This window comes from Callorhinus ursinus, unplaced genomic scaffold, assembly GCF_003265705.2.
Source record: "Callorhinus ursinus isolate GAN/ISIS: 27379988/994484 unplaced genomic scaffold, GSC_fseal_2.0 scaffold23, whole genome shotgun sequence".
Lineage (NCBI taxonomy): Eukaryota > Metazoa > Chordata > Mammalia > Carnivora > Otariidae > Callorhinus > Callorhinus ursinus.
In genome coordinates, this window is record NW_027397085.1 from 1200841 (window position 1) to 1214134 (window position 13294).

The window sequence follows — 13294 nt, forward strand, 5'->3', positions numbered from 1 at the left end:
CTTGCAAAAAGAGTATTTATTTATTTTTTTTAGGATTTTATTTATTTATTTGAGAGAGAGAGCACACGAGAGGGGGGAGGATCAGAGGGAGAAGCAGACTCCCTGCTGAGCAGGGAGCCCGATGCGGGACTCGATCCCGGGACTCCAGGATCATGACCTGAGCCGAAGGCAGTCGCTTAACCAACTGAGCCACCCAGGCACTCCAAAAAGTGTATTTAATCGGTCACTAAAGTCATTCACTTTCTCAACACCCGGACTTAGGAATCTCTCTGTGTTTAGTGTTTCAGGGATTTTCACATCTTTGGACAATCTTGGGTTTTACAATTAAATGCCATAGACAGATTTGGGGTGAGTGAAAGGTACACTTTTTAAAAATTTTGTGGGTGGGAAGTAATTATTAAAGGAGAGGTAGTAAGGGGAACCCACAAACACCTGGACCAGAGGTGTGTTTTCAGACAGATTAATGGCAGGAAACAGTCTTTTCAAATGTAAACTGAGGATCTGAGATTGATGTCCTATAAATGAGCTCTGTTTGTGTACCAAAGGGGAAAGTCTCACAGTTACATTGCTGTTGGAAGACCATGTGTCCTGAACCTATTTCAGAACCAGGTGTCCCCCTACCACACACTTTCCCTAGGCCTTCACTCTTCTAGCAATTAATGGTTTTATTTTTTAAAAAATGCTCAATTATAATTAGCTTGTGAAGTTCCAGCAACTGCAGTCAAGACTAAAATATGAATACACTGTAGAAGGAAAAGAGCATTAAGCTCTGGCAGTATACCGTGTCAACTTCTAGAATATGCAACTTATTCTCAGGATCTCTTTATCTAGGAGCTTCATACTTGGCAGCTGTAGTAGGAGTATCAAGGGTGACCAACAATATTTAAAGACAATTGGTAAGATTATGATTATTTACAATCACATCCACCAGGGTAAGTAACATAATCTTAGAAAAATAAGCTGAAATTAAAATACAAATCCAGTATTCAGTGATTCAGTTTCAATTCACCCAGCAAATACTAATTAAGCGCCTACCACGTGCCAAGAATGTACTGGTTGCTAGAGATTTTGGAATTAACTCTTAAACTAATTAGCTTATTGCAGAAAGGCATGCACAGGGTGATTAAAAGCAGCCGACGCTGGGGCCACCTCTGTCTTAACTCAGCTCCATTCTTTCGGTTTAGGTGGCTTTAGGCAAGCCTCAGTTTCCTTTTCTCAAAAATGGAAATGATATGTAGTTCCTAGTATTACTGTAGGGCTCAAGGAGATAGTCATGTAATAAACACTCAGAAAATGGTGACTTGCAACTTTGTTATTATTATCAGCACTGTTTTTATTCCTCCCTCCACCCCAGCACCTGGCATGGTATCTGCACACAGGGGTAGACATGCGATAAATGCTATCGAGTCCACAAATAACTGCTATCGAGTCTACAAGTAAGTGGACATATAACAAATAACAAACATGTTAACTTGCCACTCTATCTGTAAACAAAGGAATTACATTGTGAGCAAAACAGGTTATTATCAAAGGTACAGTTTTTACAATATTCAGTCTGCTCAAATGCTAAATAACTTTAAAAATATTTATTTCTGCCTTCTGCTATTCAATGAAGGTATAGGTCTCACTTTTAGGAAGACTTCTGTGTTTTCAGACATTCTCCCATCTTTTTTTTTTGTAGCAGAATCTATGGGGTGAGAATGATTGTAGGCTCTTTTAAAATTATACACAATAGTTCCAGGATATCCAAAAATTTCCTAGAACTATATGGATCTGATGGGAAAAACATTTCACATTTTTGAGACTTCCCAGGTGGAAATGGGACCCAATGCCCTTGTGTTCTGTTGAGGTGAGAGTTGAAAGGACCATGAAGGACATATTATTGTAGAGCATTTTTCTTGTGCCAGTTGGGGCTGGGCTGGCAGTACTAGGAGGCAATCCTTCCCCTTTCTGAGGTGAACAGTCCAACTACCAGGCTTCCAGGGTCTTTCCTGAGGATCCCTTTCTGTTGGCCCCCCTCTCTCTGCCTCTCCTTTCACTGCTCTGACTATTCCATCCAGGGACAAGGAAGGTGGGGAATGTGTGCCTTGTAAAACACATTGTGCGGGTCCCATATCCCATGTACACATCTGGCTTCAGCTTTGATAATTGTAACATGCTCTTTACGTTGACCTGGATCCTCCTTCTTGCTCTTAATCATTACAAAGGGTATTGGGTTATTAAAATTCGGAAACATATAAATGGACATTTAAAGCTTCCTTCTAGTGAACCATTCCTTTTCAAGAAGTTAAACTCTCTGTGCTGTATTGACCAAAAGGTCATGATTCATGGAATGTCTAAGACTTTGTTCATGGAAACCTAATCATAATCAGATGGTTAGAGATGTTGGCAATTTAGCACTTGCTGGAATAAATGGGTGGACAGACTTTTATAATCCAAATTCTTAACCTGCATGTATTTTCTTTACCCCAACTTGTTTCTGACATGTAGGCTCAGTCTTCATAGTATTTGAGTTACTGGTTCAGCAGAAACCAGGAAAAACAATAACTTTGTAGTCAGAATGTTATCCAACTGTATATTTACTTTATTGTAAATACTGGTAAACAGTGGTCAATAAAGTTTTATATTCCTTTAAAAAAAATCAGAAACATAAATAAAGCCCAGGAACTAGAGAGCAGGCTTTCGATTGATCACTCTACCTGGCTCCATTAATCCAGTCCTGAGTATTCTTGAGGAAATAGATTTTAAAGTATCCCTTAAAATAAATATCATTATTTCTCATTATACTTCCTTTCATATACAGAACAAATTTTAAACTAGTCTTCAGGTTATGTTAGTACTTTAGGTAATGTTGGTACTTCCCATCTCTTGTCCTGTTTGAAAACTTAAGCCCAGCTACTGAATTGTGCAAGTGGTTAAAGAGAAGAATTGGGAATTTGTTTTGTTCTCTTTCCTAGCTCTGTTTTTCATTCTCTGCACGCCTACTCCTGCCCACAAATCCAAGGCTACAGTCTTTCTCTCTTAAAACATATTTGTGCCTACAATGTACTCACTGGTTAATTTACACAGCTCCGATCATCCTGACAGTCATATGCTTCCGACAGGTGAATAGCTCCGGGCAGTCACCTGGAGACATTTCCTGTAATGACACATATGTTTCATGATGGGGCTATGCATCGCCCTCGTTTTCCAGACAGAAGATGTGACAGAGTTCTGGTTTCTTGTCCTATGCCCTTAAGATATTTGTACTTTTTTTCATGTTTCTTTTTATGAGTGTCTTAGCAATCATTTTTAGTTTTTCTAATCTTCTCAACAATCCTCCAGATATTTCGTTGTCCCCGTGTTTTTTTTTTTTTTTCCTTCTAGTTTGTAATACAATACTTTGTCGTTCCGGTGATATATTAGTCCAAGATGATTTCTGTGGGACAAATAAATAAATAAATAACCATGAAACCTGCAGTGAAAAATGGGGATGTTGCAGGAGGAAAACTTTAACCAAAAAGGAATAAGCCAGCTGAAGGCTGGGTTGAGGGCTTACTGAATTTAGGTAGGTGGGGTGTATCTTTCTCTGTCGTTTCCTCATTCCTTCCTCTCTACCTGTAGCCTCCTTTAGCTGCTCAGAAGCTCAGAATTCTCATGTTTTCCAGCTTCCAGTCAGGAAGAGAAGCAGTCCATGGAGGACAACCCTTGGGGTGTCTGCTCTGCACATCACACCTCTGCCTGTCTTTACTCCCTCACTCACAGGAAGGCTACCCAGTAGCCATTACTATATAAGATGCCTCTCCCCCGGCCATGGCTGCTTGGACCAGGACGGAATATCTAATCCAAACTGCCAGATTTTTTTCTCCACAAAACCTGATTCATCTTTTTTTTAAAGATTTTATTTATTCATTTGACAGAGAGAGAGAGCACACGCAGGGGGAGCGGTAGACAGAGGGAGAAGCAGGCTTCCTGCTGAGCAAGGAGCCCAACGACATGCATTTGGTAAAATTATTGCCTCCGGAAGTTAATGTGTGTCCCAAAGGAATGACTCCTCTTTGTATCCTAAATCCCACCTTATTGGTGCCTTATGTGAGACTCGCCCTCCCGAGAAAGCTGACAGTTTCGTGGTTTTCCTCCAGCAGAGCTCAGCAGCTTCTGTGTAGGAATAAAGAAGGTGTGTGGGGGACCGCTCCAAGGCTGGGCTTCTCAGGGAGCGTGTGGTAAAGAGGAGAATGAGAAGTGAGGGTGCCGGTGGGAAAGCGGTTCGAGGGATGACCCGTGCGGCCCACGTGGCAGAGCACCACCTTGGCTGCTCCTTGGAATCAGCTGGGGAGCCTTTCAGAGTTTTGCGGGTTGAGTCCCTTCCCGGGTGCATTTGATGTCATTGATTAAGGCAGTTTACTCATCCTGAGCTGCACAATCTCCCCAGGTGATCCTAATACCTAGCAACGGTTGCAAAACACCACTGTACGTAAGCAAAAGAAATGAGGTTAAATAGGCACTGCAAGATTGCAAAGGGAATGAAAGGTCCAGGTACTGGAGATCCTAGGGCTGACTGAGGCCTGCATTCAGAAGGGAGGCTGCTCTGAGAGTGGTATGTCAGGATTGGTGGCGGTCACCGTCGCGGATGGTTGTCATTTTCTGGGACACCGAACGGAGGCTGAGGCGTTCATGCTCTTGCTGCCTGGTGGAGGGGCTCAGGGAGAAAGGTTGAAGGGACCAGGTTGGGAGGAGGGTGGGTGTTTGGATGACATGCACCTCAAGGGAGAAGAGGCTTTTTGGGGTGGGGGAGGGGTGAGAAAATGATGGCTGGAAGTTTAGAGGAGCCGCAACTACCCCCTTCCCTGTAGTCAGTTTAGGAGAAGGTAGGTGTATAGGAAAACTCAGTTTTCCACCTGTGAGTCTTTGTTTCTTGTGTGTCTCCCTTACTACTCACATAAAACACTTCTGGTCACCAGACTGCTGGTGGGTGGGGGTTCACCCACACCAAGCAATTCTCTGTGGCACCAGCTGGGCGTCCTAAAACTTTACTTAATCTCTAGGTACAGAGTGTCACATTGCACAGGTTAAGAGCTCAGTGCCACCTCCTTCCTTCAGATGCTAATATCAAGTGCAGGTTCTCACCTGTGCTTCTGACCAATTGGCTGTAAATCAGAGGTATCTGCCACCCCTCCTCGGGTTTGATTAATTTGCTAGAGTGGCCCACAGAATTCAGTGAAACACTTATTTGTGTTTACCACTTTGCTAAAGGATATGACAAAGGATACAGGTGAACAGCCAGATGAAGAGAAATATAGGGCAAAGTCTGGGAGGGTCCCAGGAGCAGGATTTTCTGTTCCCGTGGAGTTGGGGTGCATCACCCTCCTGGTGGATGTGTTCATCCTCCCGGAAGCTCTCTGAACCCTGTGCTATTGGGATTTTATGGAGACTTCATCACTTTGGCATGTTCAATTATCAGCTCCATTGCCAGCCCCTCTCCCCAGGGTGGAAGATGAGGGGTGGGGCTTAAAATTTCAAGCTTCTAATCATGGTTTGGTCTTTCTGGTGACCAGCTCCCATCCAGGAGCCCACCCAGAGTCACCTCAGTAGAACAAAAGATGTTCCTTGTGCTCTTATCACTTAGGAAATTAGAAAGGTTTCAGGAGCTCTGTGCCAGAAGCGGAGGGCCTAGACCAGTATATATTTTCTATGATCTCACGGTAGGGAAATGAGCAGTCTGCCGTAAGACAGAGCTGTGTAGAAGTGAGGTCCTGGAAGAGAGCCTGATTCTTCAATATTACTGAGGTTTGGTTTCCAGGTGACTGAGGATTTCTGTCTAAAATTTTCCAGAATTGAGTGAATAGATTGAGTGAATTGAGTGAACATGACTTAGCCTACGCCACACAAGGGTCACAAACTGGCTGAATTCAGGATCATTTTGTTTAGATCACAACAGGGTTTGGGGGCAAAAACTGAATTTGGATGTCTTTGTGCAGAGCCTGCTGTCTCCAGTTTATCCCAGATCCCACCATTACGCCTTTTTTTTTAAAGATTTTATTTATCTGAGAGAGAGAGAGAGAGAGAGAGAGAGAGAGCATGAGTGGAGGAGGGAGGGAGAGAGAGAGAGGGGGAAGCAGACTCCTCGCCGAGCAGGGAGCCCAGTGCAGGGCTCGATCCCAGATCCCACCATTAAGCTTTAAATGAGCTCCTTCATACATATATATTACCTCCTTGGGCCCAAGATTTTTGCTTCCTTAATTTTTTTTTAAATAGGAAAAATTCCAGAATACAAAAGTAAAGACAATGGTATAATGAATCCCCCTGTATCATCCCCCAGACCTGGAGACTGCCGTTGGGACCCTCGGGGAGGTAAACAGAGCTGCACAATCCACGTTTTTGCAAAAGCTTTTTGTTCATGTGACATGCTTCACTCTCACCCCACCCTGGCCTTCTAGTCGTTCTTTGTGTTTCTATAGAAGCAGCATCTTTTTATATACTTCCCCACATAATCACTCAATACAAATTTGTTGAGCCCCTTATGTGTGCCACGTCCCCTTGCAGGACCTGGAGCTAGAGCTGAGAGCAAAACAAATAACTCAGTGTCTATGCCAGGAAGCAATTAGAAGTTTCTGAATTGAGGAGGGACATGATCTGCTTAATTTTTAAAAGCATCACCCAGGGGGCGCCTGGGTGGCCCAGTCAGTTAAGCATCTGACTTCGACTCAGGTCATGATCTCAGGGTCCTGGGATCGAGCCCGGCTTGGAGCCCTGTGCTCCCTGTGCTCAACGGGCAGTCTGCTTGTCGCTCTCCCTTTGCCCCTCCCCCTGCTCATGCTGTCTCTCAAATAAATAAATAAAATCTTTAAAAAAAAAAAGTGTCACCCAGGAGACTCCATGGGGAATAGATCTGAGGAAGCAGGGAGACTGCTGGAGACACCTGTGTGATAACGTAGTTAAGAGATGATGGTGGCTTGCTCCAGGGAGACAATGGGAGGAAGGAAGTGAAAGTGATCAGATTTTGGATATATTTTGAGGGTAGGTGTGACCGATTTTGTTCATGGCTTGAAAGTGGGTATGAGAGAAAGAGAGGAGTGAAGGAGGACTCCAGGATTTTGGCTTGAGCAACTGGCAGGGGCAAGTTCAGGTGGACAGGGGAAGAACAGGACCTTGTCCCCACAGTCAAGGTGGGCTGCCCCTAGAGTGTGGAGGGCTCTGGGAAATATTTTTATGTATTTGTAAATTTATGTAAATATAGAGGAGTACATCTTCCAACCACGTCATTAGGCCATAAGCAGTGCCTTCCTAGGATGTGATTGACTGTGTCCCTGCCCTCAACGCACATGCATCAGTAGGCAGCGCTGGAGAAAAGTTCCATTCATTCAAGAAATGTCCATCCCTCGTCTGGCATGCCTAACTTGGGAGTCTAGAACAGCACCATATCCATAAGAGGCCGGAGGACATTGATGGGAATGGCCTGTTGACAATATGGAACAATGTCTGGACATCCCTCAGAGGAGGAGGCGTAGCCACCCCTGGAGGAGGCCTGACACTTGGGGTGGGGTGGGGGCAGTATTGTTGGCGGGGCAGGAAGTGATGATGTCTGGGGAAGGATGCACAGGGCAAAGAACTCTCATTGCCACCCCTGCTGCTCTTGACTGGTGTGGCCTGGGGGTAGCGCTGAGGTGGGAACCCCAACCGTTGAGAGCCAACACAGGTCCCCTGTAGGCCACTCAAGTCAAGGGCTGACAGACATCTTTGGTAGCTCAGAGCCCTGAACTTGTCCTGTGTCTGACATGACTCATACTAAATCGTGTTAGCCTTATACTAGGCAGCTCATCTCACTTGATTCTGGGACATTAACACTGTACCTGCCAGTGGGAGCCATCCCATCCCCAGGTGCTCCTGCTGGAACTGGGGCCAAACAGAGTCCCAGAGCTCCTTGGGGTACTTGGTGACTCTAGGAGTGAGGTGGAGGTGGGAGGCATGGGAAGGGGGTATAGAGGGTCAATTGGGCACCCAGAAGGGAAGAAATAGTGACCAGGTCCCCTTCTGACCTGTCCAGGCCTGGGACACCCCTCCTTGATGGTTCAGCTGGCCCTGACCAGTCTTAGCCACTAGACAGGACTTAGAAAATTTTGAGGAAGGCATCTCTGGTGAACAGGTCCATATTTGGGGCACCCTGGCTGGACAACCACCAGTAGGGGCTCAGGACCCAAGGTCCAGGGCCCAAGTCAGGGACTGACTTGGGTCTAATGATCAGACTGATGTCAAATACATGTTCTTGGAGATGGTCCAGACTGGAGATCTAAATCTGGGAGCCATTAAGATTCTGAAAATGGCTTTACGGAAGAAGGAAGAAGTTCTGAGGCTTCCCAAACTCCACCACCTTAATAAAATGTGAGAAGGCGGTTCTCTCCCTTCCTAGGTAGATGAAAAACTCTGGACAAGAATTATTGGCTTGATGGTTTCTAGAACTTCCATAGCATATACAAACCTTCAAAGAACTCCAAGTCCTGAAAACAGAAACGGTTCATAATATGAAAAACCACAGACCCAAGTCTCCCTAGGAAGCTGTACCTGTGGAGAGGAATGACGTTTTTCATTTCCCAGTGCCAGGCCGAGTCTAGGCTAATAACATTTTCCCTGCCCTCTGAACAGTGTTATTTGTTTTAGTCTGCTGTCTGTGTAGTTAGGGGAATAATTAATTAACAGTTAAGTCTGCTGGAAACATACCACCAAGTGGCACTCGGTAAATATTTGTTCACAATGATGAGGCTATTGCTTATCTATACCATTAAATTAGAAACAGAAAATTGTGGAGTTTTTCTCAGCAAGGTGTTAGAGATTTGACATCATATAGATGAGAAAATTGAAGGTCAGAGAACGATGTGATTTATCCAATGGTTGTAACACTACAGTAGGGGCCAGGCAAGCCTTGCACCCCAAATTCCTGATTCTAAATTTATTCATTGCTTTTTTCTGCTACATTGCACTAGTGTTTGTGGAAAATGGCTGAGTTCCACTAAGCAAATTCATATGTTGAGACATTAACCTTTACAAAGAACAGTAAAATCTCATTAAGTCAGAATAATTGGAAGAATGGCCAGGATGAATCGGCGGGCGGGGGGGGGGGAGTTTGAACTATTTTCAGAGATACTCAGCTTTTTCCTTTCAAGGCCATGGAGTAAATTGGAACAAATAACCACAAAATGAGGCCGAGTAGGGGTCTCACTGAACTTGTGTGAAGGAATAAAGAGGAATAATTCATAAGTGGTATATTAACAGTTTGCATGTAAGTGACAACTACTAAAAATATTATAGGCATTTGGAGAAATAGATTTTTGTTAAAAATAAGCTTAATGTTTCCCTTGAAAACTCCTTGCAAAAATTTACATAAGGACTTCAACGAATATGTCAGTCAAACCATGTGTTAAAATGATCATGCCTTTGATTTAGTGGCATGTAAATTAACCTGTTTGGTTTTGCTGTACTCAAATTGGCATTATTTCTATAGCTCACAGCAGCACGAATGATGACCGCTTCTCTCCCTTTCCATCCCTTTGATTTTTCCATCTGTCCAAGGCCAACAGAATGCCTCTAGCTGCTCGAAAACTGGAGGCGTTTTCTATCTACTCCTTTCCCTGCCCACACTTTTCACCAAGTGACCCTCCCCTTCCTGCCACCATCTGTGAGAAGTCTTCATATTTGGCTGTCTGTCAGGTTTTCCGTCCACACACTAACATTAAGTTCTTCCTGAAGATGTTTAGAAATGCTGGGCCTTGCTGTCTCTAACTCTGCTGTTTAGCCGAACTGTCAGACATACTACTCCTGAAGCAGTTGGTAGGCATCTTCTGTTTTTCTCTCTTCAGACTGACTTCTCCTTCCTTTATTGTGCAAGAATTAGGGTTGTCTACCTGGCAGGTAACACATAAAGGCTCCACACTGGGCAAGGGATGTTATCCACTGACAGGAGGCTATTTGGGAAAACAGTCTGTATAATGCTCTCAGCCAAGCTCCGTGTTCAAAGCTGGGGGAAAAGGAAGATCTCTGGGGAAAATGGGCACATATAAGGCTTTCTTTGCTGGGTGAGTTGTTCTGGATGGGGTTCAAAGATCCATGTATCTTAGGAAAAAACTGACCAAAACGGAAAGGAGGGCTACAGATATTTCTGCCATTTGATGTTAGCTTCTTCTGATGAAACAGCTTAACGTCAAAGCAAAATAGAGCTCCTCAGGCTTTCCCCACTGGTGACCTGCTGCCCCCCTCTGGAGAAGTTGGAAACTGAAACTTTGGTTCCTTCCTGTCGGGTTCTGTCTCCGTTGTGGATCTGTATTCCCATGGCTTCCTTCGGAAAGTCTTTTGGCTTTGCTACAGTGTAAAGAAGCGCAGGGCCATACACTGCACACCATGTGTTTAGTGAATTTACACTGACTCTGAGTGATGCAAAGATTTTTATTTCCTGGCTGGAGGATGAACTCCTTAGTTTTGTGAACTATATGTCCCGGTCCCATTGTCCTTCTACCAACAATCCAAACTAAAACCATCTTTCTTGGCAGTCTGGGACTAGTAAGAAGTCATTTCTGACTTGGCGTCCTGCCTTAGGAATCTTGTCCTTAAATGGGAGAGTTTGGATCCCTGATCTCCAGGGTCCCTTTGGCTGATTCTATAAAAATACCTCTATCAGTGAGAAATGTATATTTAACTTGAAGAAACTCCTAGGTATTAAAAAAAAAAAAGCCTTTTATTGAACAAGATTTCTGGAAATAAATGCACTTGGTGGAATGGTTGAATTTCAAAAAAAATTCCAAAATAGAAAATCTGCCGCTAGGAGGCAGTGTTGTCATACAGTTTTAGTAAAGCACATCCAACATAGGTCTTTTGAGGGAAATATTTTTTAAATAGAAGGATATGAAAATGATTAAATCAAAGGACGTGAGAATGGTAGAAATATATCATGTTTTGTGTGGCAATAAAGTTCTGAAAAGAGTATTAAAGGGGCATCCATCTTACATAGTAATAGAACAGTAAGTTGAATAAAAGTTTCTATCATCTATGAATGAAATGAAATATTGAACCTGATTTGAGAGTGAGAAATGGTAGGTAGCACTTTGTAAAAAAAAAAAAATAGCATTTACTCTCCTTTTATTGCTCCTCAGCCACATGCAGCCTCTGAAAGGCATGCCTCTTTGGCTCTATTTCTGTGCACTGGAGGATGAGGGGTGGATTACTAATTATCTTGGTAAGAAAATTCTAGAAATATCTTTCCCCTGAAATACTGCTGCCTTCTTTAAAACTCAAATACTTGCGAAGTAGGAAAGTTGAGATGAATAAACTGAGGCACAGAAATTTCATGTAAAACTTAAGTAAATTACAGAATGGAAATAAGAATCAAATACAAATAGCTGAAGAAATTAGTTTTGAAACAGCTAAACAAAGAACGAGTAGAAAGCATCATGTACTTTTTCTTTTTCAAGATTTTATTTATTTGACAGAGAGAGACACAGCGAGAGAGGGAACACAAGCAGGGGGAGTGGGAGAGGGAGAAGCAGGCTTCCTGCTGAGCAGGGAGCCCGATGTGGGGCTCGATCCCAGGACCCTGGGATCATGACCTGAGCCAAAAGCAGATGCTTAAGAACTGAGCCACCCAGGCACTGCAGCATCATGAGCTCTTAATAAGAATAGCCATGTTTATGTTAATATCATCTTGGGGCTTGAGCTCTCATTGGAGACTAGATGTTATCAGGTAAAAATATCATAGTTCTCAATCTAGGAAACTTAAGAGTTTGGAGAATCCCTATTTTTTTTTTTTTTTTACTTTTTTTTTTTTTTAAGCTACCAAGGTAACACAAGCTCATTGTTCCTTGGCCTTACTGACTGAAAGCTTTTAGGTGGATCCAGTTTTGGGCGGGATGGAGAAAGCCTAGATACTGATGTCTTCTTTCCCCTCCCCATTGGTCTGTATGTTTCTTGGTGATGGTAATGGGTCAGGAAAGAGAGAACAACTCTTTAACTCTGAGAGGATGACTCTGGTCTTTTGATACTTACTGATGATGTCTCATATGATTGACTTTCTAAGAACAAACTTAAAGAAATAGCAAAGTCCCCGTATCTGAAGTGTTCCATGACAGTGTTTTTCAAACTGTTGGGTCATAAAATCAATTTTAAGGGTCTCAGCAGGCATGTTTTATCAGTGAGATAGGATGGAAAGGAATGGAATAGAAAATACCAAAATGGCTCACACATTTTATTTCAGTGGTCATATGGTACGTGTTTTACTGGGTTATTACATAACTTTTGTTTCTTACTAAGGGTCATGTTCAACAACTTGGAAGTCACTTTCCTATAGCACTCTATCTGTCTCTGTCATGTCAACTCACATCTCATCCTCTTTGCTAGCCTACAAACTAACTAAAGTGGGAATGAATATCTGAATTATTTCTCATTGGCCACAGTGATTTCCCTAATACCTTATGTGTGGTATAGGGAACCTGTTTAAGATTTACTTCTTACTTATTTTGCTTCTAAGTAAATTTCTAAAATATACTTTTAAAATTGTCAAGTGCTATTTGTAGTTCTGTTTTGTTTAGCTACTACCAATTTTATATGTAGCCTGGCATTAACATAAGCATTACTTTTAAACCATCTTTTCCTTATTTTTGGGAACTGTGGCCCAAACATAGAAATCACTAAAAATGGGTTCCTTTGAGGCTACTGTGCAGATTTAAATTTCTGTTTTTCGAAGAGCTCTTTCAGCTGCTGCTCAGTTGTGGCTTCTTTCTGCTGCATCAGCTCAGCTGTTCCTTTGGTCACTCCCCAGGCGTCGGGCTTTGACATTGAAGGGTTGTATGGCCTGCCTGAGGCTATCCGAAGATTCTCCCAGTATTCCTTCCTGGCCCTGGGTGAACAAAACACACAACATTAGACTCCTTCCTGAGTATCAGAGTCTATGTGTCACTGGGCTAGAATACCTCTACAGAGCTGTCTTTGGACTCTTGAGAGGATATCCATTAAAACACATTTATTAATGGACTAAAGCTTTTTTTCAGGATCTATCGGTCTAAAATTATTTTGAAATTATTTTTTTAATTTAATTTTTATTTTTAATTATTTATGTATTTATTTTAGAGAGAGAGAGAGAGAGCATGAGCGGGAGGGGCAGAGGGAGAGGGAGAGAGACTCTCGAGCAGACTCCATGCTGAGCACAGAGCCTGATGTGGGCCTAGATCTCACCACCCTGAGATTACGATCTGAGCTGAAACCAAGAGTTGGATGCTTAACTGACTGTACCACCCAGGCACTCCTGAAATTATTTTTTTAAAATATCTGCATAGAG

General features: G+C 43.0%; 2 protein-coding genes across 2 annotated transcripts in view; one reads left to right on the top strand and one right to left on the bottom strand.

Moving 5' to 3' along the window:
* LOC141374854 (uncharacterized) overlaps positions 1-13294 on the top strand; it is a 130624-nt gene that overhangs the window by 87754 nt on the left and 29576 nt on the right. The gene's annotated exons all lie outside the window — the stretch shown is intronic.
* LOC112839660 (betaine--homocysteine S-methyltransferase 1) overlaps positions 11418-13294 on the bottom strand; it is a 14786-nt gene continuing 12909 nt past the window's right edge. Inside the window, exon 6 of the mRNA XM_073905267.1 lies at positions 11418-12870. Within this exon, the coding sequence (XP_073761368.1) occupies positions 12670-12870 (201 nt within the window). The 3' untranslated portion in view covers positions 11418-12669. The remainder of the gene's footprint in view (positions 12871-13294) is intronic.